Source organism: Periplaneta americana, chromosome 2 (assembly GCF_040183065.1).
Source record: "Periplaneta americana isolate PAMFEO1 chromosome 2, P.americana_PAMFEO1_priV1, whole genome shotgun sequence".
Taxonomy (NCBI): Eukaryota; Metazoa; Arthropoda; class Insecta; order Blattodea; family Blattidae; genus Periplaneta; species Periplaneta americana.
The window spans coordinates 89,544,143-89,563,857 of NC_091118.1; the positions used below are offsets into that span (position 1 = coordinate 89,544,143).

Below are 19,715 nucleotides of genomic sequence, written 5' to 3' on the forward strand. Positions count from 1 at the left end.
ATAATGGCTCCTTTCTCTTTTACGATTATTTTAGTAATTAACATCAGGTTCATTAATATATTATGCCAGGACTTTATCATTATGATATTGTGGCTGCAAATGGAAAGAAAATAGATCTTATTCTCAATAAAAATATCTTTCGTGGCATAAACAAAACAAATTTACTGGCGTCCGCCTTAGAACATTCAAACAATTAAGCTTTCAAAAAACAAAACAAAAAGCCACAATTCAATATTTAGTCTATCTTCCTCTTATCTCGATCATCTTGCAGTCGAGTGGGCATGGAATCGACTAGTCTTTGCAAATAGCGACTGTTCTTAGACACGATATTCCAGGCATTCTGAACATACATGCATAAGTGTTCTGTCCATGGGCAGGTCTTTCATTGCAAACCCAGCAATCTCCAATCTTTCCTATTTTCTGCCTTCCTCTTGGTCTCCGCATATGATCCACATATCCTAATGTCGTCTATTATTCTTTTCAACCAGAGACCCAACCAATTCCTTTTTCTCTTTCTAATCAGTTTCAGTATCATTCTTTCTTCACTCACTTTTTCAAACACAATTTTATTTCTTATTCTGTCTGTCCACTTCACACGCACCGTTCTTCTCCACATCCACATTTCAAATGCTTCAATTCGTTTCTCTTCATTTCGTCGTAATGTCCATGTTCCTTCCCCATACAATGCCACACTCCACACCCAGAGCACTTCATTAGTCTCTTCCTTAATTCTTTTTCCTTAGTCCTTCTTCTTCTGTTAAAAGCTTCATTTGTTCATGTTTGCAGTTTTCTTGGGAAGGATAGGCCTAAATGCGGTAACATCCCGTTGCTTTCCGCACACCACTATCAATTTAGCATCTTATTAAATTCCAGGGGACCTAAGCGTGGAGATGAGGAGAGTGGATTTGACTAATTGGGCCCTCCGGACTTCACGAAAAGTCACGGCAAGGGTTAAATATTAATTCTATCGGGATGTTTGACCCGATCAGAGACTGGGGAATCTCAGTTAGTCTTTGCCCCCCGCATCCTGGACTAGCTTCTACGAATCATCAGAAAATCTTAGAGTGTGACTGGGCCAATTTTTCCGAAAATGTTTCCACACTTTTGCCCTCGTAGCTCAGAGGACGAACGTCGGAATTTAGATGTCAACGTCTCAGGTTCAATTCCTCGTTACTCCTTTTCATTTCATTGTGGTTCAAGATAGTATAATGTAATAATAAAAAAAGGAAAACTAACACCAGTATTATGCAACTGAATTTTTCCAAACCTAATATTAAATTTATGTTATTTATATCGCTAAAGAACGATTACAATATAAATAACTTGAATATTATTTATACAGTATCACTAAAGAACGATAACAGAATATAAATGATAAATATCGGTTGTTTAATTAATATAAAATATTATATAATACGTATTTAATTATCTAAATAAAATAACCTATTTTACAAAGAAAGATGGTTATTTGTGTTATAATAATTACTTATATAAAATACAGATTATTTATATTGCGAAAGAACAATAACAATATAAATAACTTGAATATTATTTTATAATGCTAATGAAGGAAAACAGAATATAAATGATAACTTGAATATTATTTATATCGCTAAAGAACGATAATAATATAAAAAACGTGAATATTATTCATATCGGAATTTCACAGATTTATTACAGATGTATTTAAGAAATTGTAGAAGAATAGTAATTAGTAACAGTATCCTATTTATTCTTCTTGGAGCCAAATTTGCAACTTTTAAAAGTGTGGTTACTATGTTGAAGTGTATGTGTTGCAACGGATGCTTGATTTGTTATGTATGTGAGTCAGTTATGGGATGCTTGATGTCGTCGCAATGTCGTAATTATAGTTTGATTGTGTTCGTGTGACTATTGTGTATTAATTTATGATGTATGGTACGGAAATCTGCATATTTGTGTTATAGAAGTGTTACGTATGTGTGTTGTTAATGTTTTTGTATGTTTCAAATTGATAACTGATATTTGTTTTGCAATCGCAATGCCTAATTTACGGATTGTTTATGTTTTGTTTACATCGCGTAAGCTAATTTAATTTTCTTTTCCATTTCTCTTTATGCTTATCTTTTTTGTGTATAAAACTATAGCCCTAACATACATATCTAAAATAGGGCTAACCCCCATTGGAGATACAATAATAATAATTATTATTCATATCGTTATAAAACGATAACAGAATACAAATGATGACTTGAATTTTATTCATATCTCTAAAGAACGATAACAAAATATAAATAACGTGATATCCATAAAGAACGATAACTGGATATAAATGATAATTTGAATATCATTTCCATCGCTAAAGAACGATTAAAAAATAAAATGAAAACTTGAAGAAAGCCCGAACCCACAACCTTTGAATCATTAAACAAGCACTCTACCACTGGTCTTCGAGGCGCAGATATGGAACACTTTCATAGTTCCGGAACTGCTTGTACAAGCACAAGCATCGTGTAACATCGCCGCGACCCGAAGTGGACTTTGAAAATATTCGCTGTTCACGAGTGCGGCCACTTTTTTTTTGACAACTGTACAGTCGTGTTCCTAGCCTTCCAGCAGTATAAGTATGGATTTGGACGGTGTACGAATGAGGGAAAGATGCCATGGATTAACTACTACTGTATTAATGTGAGTTAACAGAAAAACATTGACTAGAACATTAATGCGAGAGCTGTGTTAAGCCTTGGTTTTTCTGAACCGACGCATGCGACGTGCGAGGTGCGAGGCCCGCCTCGCACAAATCTGGACTACATGAGGGATAGTGAGTGGTTTCTATGGGTGCGAAGTGCGCAATCTGCGGAGGTTCGCAGAGAGGCCTCGCAGCGTCGTCTCGGACCGAATCGCGCGGCCGGATTTGTGCGAAGCGCGTACTGCGAGGCCTCAGCAAATAGCTTTGGTTCTAGAGGGAAGAAACAATGGTGGGTGGTAAAGAAAAGTTGTAAATTCACATTTTTTTCAGTCCTTAAATTTAAAGGAATTCACAACTATTCGATGATTGGTCCTATTTCCCTATTCAGGTGAGAAAATAAGAGGTAAGAAGGGTAGCCTACTCGTCGGAGTCGTTACAAATACCTGTTCTACTTGACTAACCAACAATAGATTGCAAAGAGGGGAATATAAAATACGTAAGAGATGAAAAACAAACATGAGGGTTCACAAGAACGGATATATGAAGAAAATACTGACGTATCTAGAAAAAAATTGAAATTAGATAGCCTAGATAGAGTAGAAAAAGACAGTCTACTGATCGCAAATACTGTGCATGTAGCAGTAAAACCGTATTAATTCACTGATAGTATTCGACCCAACGACAGATCCTTCGCTGCAAATCTAGCATTATTCAATCTTCCATATTTTATGCCTTCTTCTTAGTCTCCACATAAGTTTCAAATATCTTATATTGTGTAACATCTGATAATTAGTTCTGCTCCGAACTTCTTTTCCCGTTCACAATTCCTTCCAATGCATCTTTCAGTAGGTAGCTTCTTCTCAGCCAGTGAACCAACCAATCTGTTATCTGTTCACAGCAGGGATGTGAAATCGCCTGTATTACGTGCTCATACTACAAGCATTACAAATCCAGCAAGATTCACTTTTCAGCAAGATAAAGTGCAATCATCGCTCTTAAGGAAATGGTTTGCAGGGTCTTGAGAGCACGCAGTGCAGGCGCTTTGATAGCCCTGGTTTACAGCTTTTTAAAATGAATCCAGTACTCATTATTATTTTCAGGTGTGGATTCTAATTTCGTGGCTTTCTCTTGAAAACTTGCTTCAAATTTTCTTCTTTCTCTTCGTTCTTCAGTTTATATAAATCCAATTTAGTCACAAGAAAAATATTAGAATTAGATACATATAGCGTTGACAAATAGTCTAAAGCCTTGGTTTCTCTGAACCGACGCATGCGACGTGCGAGATGCGAGGCCGCCTCTGCGAACCATCTTCGCCATGACGCTGCGAGGCTTGTGGTTTCTTAGGCTGCGAGTTCGCGTGCATCAGTCGCTGAGCACATGGTGGATCTCGACACCTGTTTGCTAATGCTGGACGAGGAAGATAATTATGAAGAGGAAATGATTCTGATCATGCATTCATTTTGGTGAAGACAGTGATATCTTCAAAAATAGGAAAAGCGAAGGTGCTTACAATATTCTTGTAAACCGCCATCTGATTGATAGTGAAAGAAAATTCAAAATTTATTTTGGAGTCTCAATGTACCTCTTCTATACAATTTTGTATTTAATTAACCCATTAAAGCCCAAATTATTTTTATTTAACAAACTAGAACAATGTATCTATTTAAAAAATTTAATCCGTAAGATGTCAAGAATATATTTTGTTTCATCTGCCGTGCACCATGTAGTTGAATATCACCCTGTCTATAAATAGACCGCTGGGCACCTATGATATCTGCGTATTCATTTGCAATAAATTTAATATATTTTTTATATTTAATGTTTTATAACCAGAAACATTTACACCAATATAAATAAATTAATGCTGTTTTAGTATTTAATGCAACAATACAATGCTGCAGCAATAATGAAATACACTTATTTTTAGTAATGCCTGTCTTTACCGAGTGTGGTAAGGCTTAAATCATCTTTGACAGAGAGTTTCATCACACTTCTTGCGGAATGTTACTGGTCTGCATTCACACGATTCCATCAGGCAGTGTTTCTGAGAGGGTCGTTATGCCATGAACTAACCTCTATTATCAAACCTCATATCAAATTTCACTCCTCGAGGTGATGAAATAGGGCGCCCCACTCTCTTGCAATTCGAAAACATCTTGAGATATTCAACAGCCAAGTATCATCGGATTCTTAATAGGTCCAGGGAGTCTGGTTCATGTATTTCTCTGTAGATAATCCAACCATTTACTATATCCATATCCAACTTTCTGACAACTCTTTTCCACGGATTAAAGTGGCATATTTGCCTGCTAACCAGTTATCATGCTCCAATCAACCCTTGTACTTATTGTAGTTCTCTATTATCTGTGGTCCACACCGTGGATTAACGGTTTGCGCGTCAGTCGCGAAACCAGGTGGCCCAGATTCGATTCCCTGTCGGGGAAAGTTACCTGGTTAAGGTTTTTCCGGGGTTTTCCCTCAACCAAATATGAGCAAATGCTAGGTAACTTCGGTGCTGGACCCTGGACTCATTTCACCGGCATTATCACCTTCATCTCATTCAGATGCTAAATAACCTAAGATATTCAAAAAGCGTCTTAAAATAAACTAACCTACATCTTACGGCTGCGAAACGAATTACGTGGAAGGGCGTTGTAATATTTTCTGTTTAGCTTTAATATTGCTATATGATAGCTCAGCACACATCAGGGAGGTTTAAACTCTAGTGCTTGATGGGGACATCTGAAAACTTCGACCGAGTTTAAACCTTCCTCAGATATGATTGCCGGTTTTTTTACACATTTTCTACAGATTTACGCTTCCCTATGCTATCCTACTACTAGATTCACGATTATTTGTATCCAGTAGACACTATCTCCCTACTCCATCATCATCGTCATCATCATCATCACTATCCTCATCATTAATTATCTTGGATTAGACCTTCTCGTCTGTTCCGCTTCAGACTGAACGCTGATTAAAAGCTGGTCTCTACACCGCTTCCGACTTTTTTCCTGAAAATTTCGAGTATTTGAAAATAACTTCAGACTAGGGCATTAGTCCCTCAATGAGTGAGGTTCGTGATGGGACTGTTACCTTAAGGCCTCTAAACCTGCCTGCTTTTCTATCCAGTTATGACCCCATAGCCAGAGGATTCCGGTTTGTAAGGAACGAACCCACGCTCTCATTCTCTCCCGTTTGCTATAACACTGAACAATAAGAATTTTGCTCCGTCTTAAAACAATGTGTTCCTTATGGTTTTGTGTGCGCTGAATCTGAAAATTCATCTCTTTCCTTCGGTTTACATAAGGGTTTTAAGACATACTGTGATTTCAGTTTCGATAAGCATTGTCCTAGGAAACATCTGGCGCGGGTTGGAGGTCGTAAACCTAAACTAAAGGTAATGCATTTTATGAGTTTATAACTTATTCCGGTTTCTTATGGTTGTTGGCATTTTATTTTGTACTCCTAATAAATAAACAGATATTGATTGGTCCCTTCTATTCAGTAAATTTCAGAACAGTTAACATGAGGTATACGCAATGAATAAACAAGGGTGTGGTTTTCAGTATTTAAAAGAAACGTTTACCAGTTTGAGTGAAGGTAAATTAAAATAAGGCATTTTCATTGGTTCACAAATTCACAAAGTTATGGCTGACTCTTTGTTTGAGGAAAAACTTTCCAATACAGAAAAATGGCATGACGTGCTTTGAAAGACGTATGCTGAAATTTCCTTGGAAATTCTAGGGCAGACAACTACATAGAACTTGTTGTGGAAGCCATATCACGTGCATATGAGAAAATGGAGTGTAATATGTCTCTCAAAATACCCTTATTACATTCTCATCTGAATTTCTTTTCTCCCAACCTTGGAGCGGTAAGCGAGGAGCATGGGGAAAGAGTTCATCAAGAAATATCTGAAGTGGAAAGACGATATAAAGGAAGATCATCATTCAGGATGCTTGGAAACTATTGTTGGTTCGTTGTAAAAGACAGTATCGGGTCTAGTTATAAACAGAAGTTATCCAGAAAATTCGTTTAATGTAAGGTCAAATTAAAAAATTGTTCTCATTATATGCATGAAATATTTTTATTGTTGTTCTATTTTAATCTATGTAACATCATGTTTGTATCCAGTACACATTTTTTAAGTATTATGAGGCGTTTTGAATCCCAAGTGTGTTGTCATTTTACCAGAAACAGTGAAAAATTAAAAACAAGTTTTCATAAAAAAATTCAATTCATTTTCCGCGGAAAATGGTACATGATGGAGCAATTTGGATTTTAAATTCAGATTTAGGGTACACATAATTATTAGTAATATTCACCTATTTTTGTTGCGGAGCAAGACGAAAAGTAAAAATTTGTTGTTCATTGTAACCACAGATTACACTGCCCCGGGGACCACGACGTGGACGTGAATGGAGGTTTTCCCTACTCAGCATATCTAAATTATAATAAATTTATTTTCCTATATACTTCATTATTTTCTTAATTTATCTGTTTATGTGAACTCTCATATTGATCTTCAACTTCTCACTCCCCTTTTTTCGCCTATGACGAAGATAAAACCATTCTCCGAAACGCTCTGAATTCATTTACAATTAAGCAATGTAAAAATAATGCAATCTACATCTCTTCTATACAACCCACCATTGTTTCTTCCCTCTAGATGCAAAGCTATTTTCTGAAGCCTCGCAGTGCGCGCCTCGCACAAATTCGGCCGGACGAATCTGTCCGAGGCGACGCAGCGAGACCTCTCTGCGACGCTGCGCAGACCGCGCATCTCGCAGCTGTAGAAACCACTCACTATCTCTAGTGTAGTCCGGATTTGTGCGATACGGGCCTTGCACCTCGCACCTCGCATGCGTCGGTTCAGAAAAACCAACCCCGGCTCTGCGTACCATTTTCGCAACGACGCTGAGAAGCTTGTGGTTTCTCATCCTGCGAGTTCGCGTGAATCAGTTGGTGAGCGCTTGTTATGTCCAATGGATTTCGCCGTCTTGCTACTTTTGAAAGAATAAGCCAAAATTATCCTGCATTGTTAGTCGAGAAGACAGTGATATCTTCATGAGACTATTTGTCAACGCTATATGTATCTAATTCTAATATTTTTCTTGTGACGAAATTAGGTATAGATAAACTGAAGAACGAAGAGAAAGAAGAAAATTTGAAGCAAGTTTTCAAGAGAAAGCCACGAAATTAGAATCCACACCTGAAAATAATAATGAGTACTGGACTCTTTAAAAGCTGTAAACCAGGGATGTGAACGCGCCTGAACTGCAAGCTCTCAAGAACCTGGAAAACATTTCCTTAAGAGCGATGATTGCACTTTATCTTTCTGAAAAGTGAATCTTATTGGATTTGTATTGCTTGCAGTATGAGCACGTAACATAGGCGATTTAACATCCCTGCTGTAAACAGATAACAGATTGGTTGCGTCAGGCTGAAAAGAAGCTACCTATTGAAAGATGCACTGGAAGGAATTGTGAACGGGAAAAGAAGTTCGGAGCAGAACTAATTATCAGATGATACACAACATAGGCCTAAGATATTTGAAACATGTGGAGACTAAGAGGAAGGCATAAAATATGGAAGATTGAATAATGCTAGATTTGCAGTGAAAGGTCTGCCGTTGGGAAGAAAACTGTCAGTGAATGAATACGGTTTTACTGCTACATGCACAGTATTTGCGATCAGTAGACTGTCTTTTTCTACTCTACCTAGGCTATCTAATTTCAATTTTTTTTTCTAGATACGTTAGTATTTTCTTCATATGTCCGTTCTTGTGAACCCTCGTGTTCGTTTTTCATCTCTTACGTATTTTATATTCCGCTCTTTGCAATCTATTGTTGGTTAGTCAAGTAGAACAGGCATTTGTAACGACTCCGACGAGTAGGCTACCCTTCTCACCTCTTCCTTTACTCACCTGAATAGGAAGATAGAACCCATCATCGAAAAGTTGTAAATTCCCTTAAATTTAAGGAGTGAAAAAATGTGAATTTACAACTTTTCTTTACCACCCACCATTGTTTTTTCCCTCTAGATCCAAAGCCATTTGCTGAAGCCTCTCAGTGCGCGCCTCGCACAAATCCGGCCGCGCGATTCGGTCCGAGACGATACTGCGAGGCCTCTCTGAGAACCTCCGCAGATTGCGCACCTCGCAGCCATAGAAACCACTCACTATCTCTCATGTAGTCCAGATTTGTGCGAGGCGGGCCTCGCACCTCGCACTTCGCATGCGTCGGTCAGAAAAACCAGGGCTATATGAAGATATCACTGTCTTCTCCACTAACAATGCAGGATAATTTTGGCTTATTCTTTCAAATGTAGCAAGACGGTGAAATACAGTGGACATAACAAGCGCTCAGCAACTGATTCACGCGAACTCGCAGGATGAGAAACCACAAGCTTTTCAGCGTCATTGCAAAATGGTACGCAGGGTTGGGGTTGGTTTCTCTGAACCGACGCATGCGAGGTGCGAGGTGAGAGGTGCAAGGCCCGCATCGCACAAATCTGGACTACACTAGAGATAGTGAGTGGTTTCTACAGCTGCGAGATGCGCGGTCTGACCTCTTCTCGCTGCGTCACCTCGGACAGATTCGTCCGGCCGAATTTGTGCGAGGCGCGCACTGCGAGGCTTCAGAAAATAGCTTTGCATCTAGAGGGAAGAAACAATGGTGGGTTGTATAGGAGAGATGTAGATTGGATTATTTTTACATTGCTTAATTGTAAATGAATTCACAACGTTTGGTAGAATGGTTTTATCTTCGTCATAGGCGAAAAAAGGGAAGTGAGAAGTTGAAGATCAATATGAGAGTTCACATAAACAGATAAATAAAGAAAATAATGAAGTATATGGGAAAATAAAATTATTATAAATTAGATATGTTGAGTAGGGAAAACCTCCATTCACGTCCACGTCGTGGTCCCTGGGGCAGTGTAATCTGTGGTTACACTGAACAAATTTTTATATTTTATCTTGCTCCGAAACAAAAATAAGTGAATATTACTAATAATTATGTGTACCCTAAATCTGAATTTAAAATCCAAATTGCCCCATTACGTACCATTTTCCACGGAAAATGAATTTAATTTTTAATGAAAAACTTGTTTTTAATTTTTCACTGCTTCTGGTAAAATGACAACACACTTGGGATTCAAAACGCCTCATAATATTTGAAAAATGTTTACTGGATACAAACATGATGTTATATTGTTTAAAACAGAAAAACAATAAAAATATTTCATGCATATAATGAGAAAATTTTTGAAATTTGAACTTACATTAAACGAATTTTCTGGATCACTTCTGTTTATAACTAGAATCGATACTTTCTTTTACAACGAACGAACAATAGTTTCCAAGCATCCTGGGTGATGATCTTCCTTTATATCGTCTTTCCATTTCAGATATTTCTCGATGAACTCTTTTCCCATGCTCCTCGCTTACCGCTCCAAGGTTGGGAGAAAAGAAATTCAGATGAGAACGTAATAAGGGTATTTTGAGAGACATATTACACGCCATTTTCTCATATGCACGTGATATGGCTTCCACAACATGTTCTATGTAGTTGTCTGCCCTAGAATTTCCAAGGAAATTTCAGCATACATCTTTGAAAGCACGTCATGCCATTTTTCTATAATGGAAAGTTTTTCCTCAAAGAGTCAGCCATAACTTTGTGAATTTGTGAACCGATGAAAATGCGTTCTTTTAATTTACCTTCGCTCAAACTGGTAAACTTTTCTTTTAAATACTGAAAACCACACCCTTGTTTATTCATTGCGTATACTTCACGTTGAACTGTTCTGAAATTTACTGAATAAAAGGGACCAATATCTGTTAATTTATTACGAGTACAAAATAAAATGCCAACAACCATAAGAAACCGGAAATAAGTTATAAACTCATAAAATGCATTAGCTTTAGGTGCATTTTCAGATTCAGCGCACATAAAACCATAAGGAACACTTTGTTTTAAATTGGAGCAAAATTCTTATTGTTCAATGTTATAGAAAACGGGAGAGAATGAGAGCGTGGATCCGTTCCATACAAACCGGAATCCTCTGGCTATGGGGTCATAACTAGATAGAAAAGCAGGCAGGTTTAGAGGTTTTAAGGTAACAGTCCCACCACGAAACTCACTCATTGAGGGACTAATGACCTAGTATAAGGATATTTTCAAATACTCGAAATTTTCAGGAAAAAAGTCGAAAGCGGTGGAGAGACCAGCTTTTTATAAGTGTTCAGTCTGAAGCGGAACAGACGAGAAGGCCTAATCCAAGATAATGATGAGGATAGTGATGATAATGACGATGACGATGGAGTAGGGAGATAGTGTCTATTGGATGCAAATAGCCGTGAATCTAGTAGTAGAATAGCATACGGAACTGTAAATTTGTAGAAAATGTGTAAAAGAAACCGACAACCATACCTCAGGAAGGTTTGAACTAGGTCGAAGTTTTCAGATGTCCCCATCAAGCAATAGAGTTTAAACGTCCCTGACGTGTGCTGAGCTATCATACAGCAATATTAAAGCTAAATAGAAAATATTACAACGCCCTTTCACGTGATTCGTTTCGCAGCCGGAAGATGTAGGTTAGTTAATTTTACGGCTCTTTATCAATATATTATGGTTATTTAGCGTCTGAATGAAGGTGATAATGCCGGTGAAATGAGTCCGGGGTCCAGCACCGACAGTTACCCAGCATTTGCTCATATTTGGTTGAGGGAAAACCCCGGAGAAACCTTAACCAGGTAATTTGTCCCGACCGGGAATAGAATCTGGGCCACCTTGTTTCGCTGCCAGACGCGCTAACCTTTACTCCACAGGTGTGGACCACAGATCATAGAGAACTCTAGTAAGTACATGGGTTGATTGGAGCATGATAAGTGGTTAGCAGGCAAATATGCCACTTCAATCCGTGGGAAAGAGTGGTCAGAAAATTGGTTATGGATATAGTAAATGGTTGGATTATCTACAGAGAAATACATGGACGAGACTCCCTGGACCTACTTAGAATCCGATGATACTTGGCTGTTCAATATCTCAAGATGTTTTCGGATTGCAAGAGAATGGGGCGCCCTATTTCATCACCTCGAGGAGTGAAATTTGATATGAGGTTTGATAATAGAGGTCATTTCATGGCAAATCGACCCTCTCAGAAACACTGCCGGATGGAATGGTGTAAATGGAGACCAGTAACATTTCGCAAGAAGTGTGATGTAACACTCTTCAAAGATGCTTTGAGCCTTACCACACTTGGTAAAGACAGATATTACTAAAATAAGTGTGTTTCATTATTGCTACAGCAATGTATTGTTGCATTAATTACTGAAACCGTCATAAATAAATTTATTTATATTGGTGTAAATATTTCTGGTTATAATACATTAAATATACAAAAAATATATTTACTTTATTGCAAATGAATACGCAGATATCATAAGTGCCCAGAGGTCTATTTATAGACAGGGTGATATTCAACTACATGGTGCACGGCAGAAGAAACATAATATATTCTTGACATCTTATGGATTACATTTTTGAAATAGATACATTGTTCTAGTTTGTTAAATAAAAATTATTTGGGCTTTAATGGGTTAATTAAATACAAAATTGTATAGAAGAGATCCCTTGAGACTCCAAAATAACTTTTAAATTTTGTTTCACTATCAAATAGATGGCGGTTTACAAGAATTTTGTAAGCATCCTCGCTTTTCCTATTCTTGAAGATATCACTGTCTTCACCAAAAAGAATACAGGATCATTTCCTCTTCATCATTATCTTCCTCTTTCATCATTAGCAAACAGGTGACGAGAACCACCATGCGCTCAGCGACTGATCCACGCAATCTCGCAGCCTGAGAAACCACAAGCCTCGCAGCGTCATTGCGAAGATGGTTCGCAGCGGCGGCCTCGCATCTCGCACGTTGCATGCGTCGGTTCAGAGAAACCAAGGCTTTACGGTGTCGCGGAGCTATGAATATTCGAATTCGCGGAAGAAGCGGCATAAGTAGCAACGATTTTCATTTCAATATATTTCGTAAATGAGGAAAAAGCGAATCTAATGACTATCACCACATTTCTTATCGAATGAAAATTACCTTATATATGCATTTTCATTAAATTCAAGCACCACGACCTGAGACAGTTCTCTTGTTAGTTGTATTACTTCTATTATTTTATTGTTGATTATAGTCAAAATTTAATTTAGTTCGAGCATTAATAGATATAAAGCGAACAATACGCAAATTATTTATTTTAAAAGTATATACAGAACAAATCAAGTAATAACTTTCACAGAAGGAAAGAGAGTTCTGGTGATAACAAATTTGTAAGAAATAAGATAACATTGGAAGACAGAAAGCACGTGAAAATGTTGGAAAGACAAAGATATTAACTTTGGCAGCAGAGAAAGTTTACTTTAGAAACGAAATGAAAGGTAAATCCGAATGGTGTCCTTTGACAACTCTACCACTTACGCTAAACCGGATGTTATAAGAGTAAATGTGATGAACTATATATCCAGTCAAAGTCCGGAAACCAAATTGTAAATCCAACTTTGGAATAATTTTTCTATGTTACGATAAAGTAAAAGAAAGACAGAGAAAACTTGATTTAAAGCTGCGGGTTGCGAAATGGAAATGCAGTGCATAATAAATCGAATTGAAGTAGCTGTAACTCACCCACTCCATTCTTCCTGATGCCACAATGACGAGGGCCTTTTTTGATGAATGTAACTGACATGAACTGTTCCTCTCTTATATAGCACCGCTGTTGAAAACCCGACGGCCTTCACAACAGCATTACACCGTTCCAGTTAACGAACAACAATGATATGTCTTCTTACTGTATGCTCTTCGTTAAATAAATAAATGCAATCATAAACGCAGCTATGGATTATGAAGCATTTCTATGTACAAGGCACTGAAAACGAAATTGAATAACGGTTCATTAAAAGTCCATTCTATGACTTGTAGCCGTGTGCGTACCATTTTTCATTTTATAAGAATGATGCTTGTTTCAACAAAACGAAGAAGTAGCTGCAACCTAGAATGGTTACTGTGACCATAGAGTCGGGAATCAGAACGTTGTGCGAAAAATGACGATGAATTTTTACAGTGCCGCCAGTTGTAAGCCACCCCACAATCTCTGTGCCAAAAATCTCGTGAAGTCGATAGGCCTACAGAATTTCTGTTTTATTGGACTACCCAAGAGTCAAAGTTTAAAGAAGTTCTGTTGCATTGTAAGGCACATCTCATAAGGATATTTCTTTAGTTTGTGCTAATTAAGCAAGATGCTGAAAATCACAGCATCAACGTTGCTTGTCCAAATATTTTGGCATCATCTTCAGAATTTGTCCATTACGGTGTGGTGTATCTAATGATGAAAGGACAGTGAGCCTATGTTTTAGGATTATACGATTACTACCGAGCGATATGTGATAACAGGATTCTGTCGATAATTCCTTGCACAAATGATAAGGATATTCGAGGAAGTCATCAGTATTAAATTGTGGGCAACTCGACATCCTCACCAAACTCTTGTAGGATACTCTAAAACAGTGATTGCCAAACTTTTTGAAGACGCGACCCACTTTTGAACAGGACTTCTGAATTCGACCCCACTACCGATCTGGTAGGGTACTTACCTCCATTGTAAAAATATAAATTGCTGCAAAATTGGAAAAAAAAACTGTTATTTTGCTCAAAATTAGTGGATATCACCCAAAGAACGACTAAAATATCAGAATTCAATGCAACAGTGACACGAAATATTACATGATTATCACTTCTAGTAGCCTATTTTTTATATTTTCGAACACTTCATTTTCAATAGTAGTTTGCAAATACGAGATGTTAACATAATAACAACCATGGATAAAATGAACAGATTTACAAGAAACTTGATTTCTGGTCGACATCACTTAACAAAAAGGAATGTGAGTATTCCAATGCCTTTAAGACCTCGTGGAAAATTTAGCTACGTAATGATATAACTACTGAGTTTGTTTTGGCGAACATGCAATTAAGTTTGCACAATTCTAAACAACAGCGTTTTGAATATTTTCCGGAAGATACTCAAAACAGTAGTACAGTCACTGATGGATAGTAAATTCATTTTTAGACATTTGCATTCAATCGGCTGAAATTCGGAAAAAAAATTGAGGCAAAATTAATTTAAATATCTACGTACCAGTTGATCGGATGTTGAAACTAGACTTTTACGCAGAGTGTAGTCCAGTTTTGGACGAAAATAATGCATGAATACCTTACGCTTGCAAAATAAACCCTTCATTTTTTTACATTTGCAACCTCATATTTATGCAAAATAATCTTCTCGTGTGTGATTACTGATTACCATAAAAACAAAGTTGAGAAATCTCATTGAACTTGAAAGTGATATCACTATGTGTGTAACGAATACAGAGTCAAAATTTGAGAAATACTTTCTGAAAAAGAACAGGTACATTTATTGCATTAATAAAATTGTCTACGTTAGTGTATAAATACTGAAACTTCTTTTTTTATTTTTATGCTAAATGTTGTTTATGTTTCTGAACACACAGTAAGTGCGTGTTAATGAAGAGTTTTTGTTTTCTTTTACAAATCATCTCGCGACCCCCCCCCTCAGCTTTTTACATGACCCCCAGTTTGGTAACTACTGCTCTAAACGACGGTACTTGTGGGGAGTCCAGCACGACGATGGATTGAGACCTAAGACAAATGAGGTCTAATACTGGACTGAATGAAAGAAGAAGACAGTATGTATAGAGAAATTATGATACTCTGAAAGAATTACAGAATATCAGCTGTGAAATATCTTCCATTTCACAAATAAAACTACGTAGCTTAATGAACGGTTTCTTGAGGAGATGATAAAAGTGTTTAAACAGAAAAGAAGGTTTTCAGAATCTCCTTATCTAACTAGTTAGAGAGTGCTGAATAAACAAGACAATTGCTTTACACTGGTGATTACATATGAAGGATTGAGAACCATAGTGAGCCAAGCGCCATTTACTGAAGACGTAGAAAACAAGGGTTAAAATTAAGTTATTACCATAATTCAATGGAAACATATATAGTCCCCGTCCACACCTGTGGAGTAACGGTCAGCGCGTCTGACCGCGAAACCAGGTGGCCCGGGTTCGAATCCCGGTCGGGGCAAGTTACCTGGTTGAGGTTTTTTCCGGGGTTTTCCCTCAACCCAATACGAGCAAATGCTGGGTAACTTTCGGTGCTGGACCCCGGACTCATTTCACCGACATTATCACCTTCATTTCATTTAGACGCTAAATAACCTAGATGTTGATACAGCGTCGTAAAATAACCCAATAAAAAATATATAGTCCCATCGCTCTAATTTCCGGCAGCCAATCACGTTGCAGGTCTTGTACATTTAAACGTGAGCGTCTTGTGATTCGCTGATGAAGATGTAAAGCATTTTCTAAGACTGGATAAATACTTAATAAATAATCGCCCGCCATTTTGGCTGTTTCGTTGGCGTTCGCAGAAAGCACACGAGGACGTTATTTGCCACTCAATTATTTGCTGAATTACAGTGCATTTGATTTATTATCATAGGAGCTACGACATGATAATGTTTAACGGTGTGGCAAATAGATCCCACGTCTGGTACCGGTAGCTCGGCAACGAAAGAACAAAAATGGCAAACGATACTACCTACCTAGACTTTATAGAGCCTTGACTTCCTAAGACGTAAGCAAAGAGGAGTCACGCCGGGAATAACAGCGTCGCGACTATAGCAAGTAATATAAAGTATATACATTAAAACTAAATTATATTTCAATCTTCATGAAACTATGGTATTCACTTAACTTTAACCCTTGCTTTCTCCAATTTTAACAAATGGCGCTTGGCCCACTATGGCTCTGAACCCTTCATATATTCTTCAAAAACGTATGCGAGCTCACGTAACTGTCTACTATGAGTGGTTCTTTAAGACGGGTACTATGCACGAACTCATAGAGAGTCATGCGCAAAGTTTTTTTGTTATGAATTCTACTGTTTACCATGTACAAATAATACAAATCCTCTACAACACTCTGCTAAGAAAAAGTAGGGCTGAGAGTTTAACTTTGAAGAATTATGACATTTTGATTCTTACCTTTCTTCGTGTCGCGTGGTAAACTCAACTGTCCCTCCCCCCCCCCCCTTCAACTACACCATACCAACTACACTCCACCGTGTTACCAATTCGTTACGCCTACATGCTTAATATTGCTTTCAAGTCTCAAACGAAGCTTTATACTTCAAAGGAATATGATGACTAATGACTAGAGTCCTGTGTTTGATTACCTAAAACCTCCAAGCAACCCGCAAAAGTGTAGGTATGTATGGAGTGTAGATTGACAACATCCAATGTTACTTAGTTCAGTCTGTTGTTCAGTGAACATGCGAACACAAAACAAAACTAGGCGGTTGAAAATGAATACTCCAATAGAAGAATTTAGTAACGAGCACTTCGTTAGGAAAGAAAAAATGTATTTTATCAGAAAGGAGAAAAAAAAATTCACTTGAAACAGTTAAAATGTTTACAATCATTAATCGTAATATGTAGAGACTCATAAAGCACGCACTCATAATTTGTTTTGTTGTAAGTTTGTGCTGACATTTAGATTTGTTAATTTGTTAATTTTAATCATGAACTATGTCTAAAATATCTAAATGCGTTTTATTTACTGTAAAAATTAAAGATAGACAAATTCCGGATGCCAGGTAGCCATGGCGACTAAAAAATTTTGTGTGCCGCCTGAATTGAGTTCAAAATTTTTTAATACTTCGATTTCTTTTATGTTATTACGACTAACACTTAAGTTAACAAAAGCAAATGTAGAAAAAAAATCGATTGTACTTTTAAATTAATATCGTTACATTTGTTGCGCATCTCAATATAATGTTGCTTCAGACCGTCTAGAGATCGTGTGTTTGCATTGCATGCTTATTTTATATCGTTTAATATATTTCAGTAAATGTTTCTTTATCTTAGCTCGAATGGTTTCTCACTGGATGTGTGGAAAATAAAGGAGCTGGCTGCTGAATTTTCTTTTAGTTTCGTCTATCCATAGTAAAAATTATCTTTTATTGCATATAATCTGCCTTTAAATAAATACTTTGTTATTGTTATTAAATCCAAGTGGTATTCTGTACATGAACACTATCCCTGTTGTTCACCGACTTAAATGCAGAGGTACACGAATACATTTAATAGATGTAAACACACAGTACCTTAGCATGCTGAAAAACTGCTTGATTCACTGTTGACTCGCAACTTGCTCTCCGTACGAAGCTAGTATGATCGATGTACAGATAACTTGTACTCAAAGTAACCAAACGCAGAGCTCTACTCATGACTGATAACTAATGCTGAAGAGGAGGAGGAGGAGGAGGAGGAGGACAACGTTTATTCCCAAAAAATGTTCATACTAGGGAAAAACATTCTTTCAACCCTCTATACTTATTCTGACTACATATAATCTTATTTCAAAGCCTAAACTTTCTTGACGGTCTTATAAAACTCGGGAGTTTATTTTGTCGAATCAATACAATCTTATTTCAAAGCTTATGGGCCCTACATTCTTGAAGGTCTTATAAAACTCGGGAGTTTATTTTGTCGATTTTTTTTTTCAGATACTTCAAGGATAAGAATCACACGGCGCGGCGTGAGGTCCGGCAATGCAATGGCGTTAGCCACACTCCTGTACTAAGTAATGTCATCAAACAGTTTATTGTATAATCACATATTCTGAGATTTTAGTTGTCAAGTCTTCTTAAACAGTCCATACTGTCTTTCTTTTTCTTCATTTAACATTAATAAAATGATTAGTTTTTTTTAAATATAATATTCAGCAATAACTGGCCTGTAAAGATTTAGCAGAATGAAAACTTTCATGTCACGTAAGTTAAATCGGATGTCCTGATAACAAAAATAATTAGTTATTTTAGTATCACGTACATTTTAAATTACGTTTTTACATAACACCGAGAGCGCACCGTTTTTAGTATTAAATCCGCTGTGCACAGCCAGTGACGGAATTAACACTTTCGCGACCTAGGCACAATTTATATGTGCCCCCACTCCAAACGTATGTTTAATACCTACGTGTATAGTTTTAAAATAAACAGGAATATGCTCTAAGTTGTTAATAAAATGACAAATATCAACCTGAAAACTTTAAAGCAAATATTAAAAAAGAAAAAACTCACCACTCACAGAAGTTTGTGTCTGGCTTTGACGGTAGCAAACTTGTTGATCATAATATCTTCGTAGTTGAGACGATCATCAAAGAGATCGGCTTAGATATTAAGAATGGACAAGGTGTTCAGTCTCTTCTCAGACAAAATACAACGCAGGTATGATTTCAGCCTCTTAAGGGCCAAAAAACGAGCATTGTACTGAACAATTTGGAAGTGCCGTATACAAAAATATTGTAAGAGCAATATCAACATTTGAAAAAAAGAAATGACTGTAACCGCATTTACTTATCTCGACTTTCTATCACCAATCCCTTAAGTCTTCAGAAGTGCCGCGAAGTGTGCAGAAATTTGGTTTCAAGTCGGTTTCATATGACGCTTGGAGTTTTTCTGTAGGCTACATTCAGAAATAACGTCTTGTGAACAATCCTTAAGTATACTGAAAACTATGAAAGAGTCTGACAGTATTTTATAACTTTCCTTTCACCTCGCTAATTCAGTGTGCAATTTGTCGAGTACTGAAGATAAACGTCTCGACTCTAAATTTCTCCCTACCCGCCAGAAGAACTTCAGTACCAGTCTCTTCATCAGAATGAAGGTTGTGTTCTTTAATCTTTTACAGGTGGATTCGTAGTCCATATCAGTCATCTCCATGATTTTTATTAATAATAGTAGATCATACCATGAATAGATGAACCCTAAAAGTGGTTCCTATAACACATGTACTATTTCAATATCTATGTTTATACTTTGCACTTTAACATTTACACTATTAAAACTCTGTAGTATGTCCTTCCAAACTGTCATCATGAATACTGTCTCTAGTTT

The 19,715-nt window shown here is 37.1% G+C and overlaps 1 protein-coding gene across 1 annotated transcript in view; it reads right to left on the reverse strand.

The window, feature by feature from the left end:
• The window catches only part of LOC138695287 (endocuticle structural glycoprotein ABD-5-like), a 34,764-nt gene extending 21,360 nt beyond the window's left edge, over positions 1-13,404 (reverse strand). The window contains exon 1 of the mRNA XM_069819720.1: positions 13,359-13,404. Within this exon, the coding sequence (XP_069675821.1) occupies positions 13,359-13,367 (9 nt within the window). The 5' untranslated portion in view covers positions 13,368-13,404. The remainder of the gene's footprint in view (positions 1-13,358) is intronic.
• Positions 13,405-19,715: the final 6,311 nt, after the last annotated feature.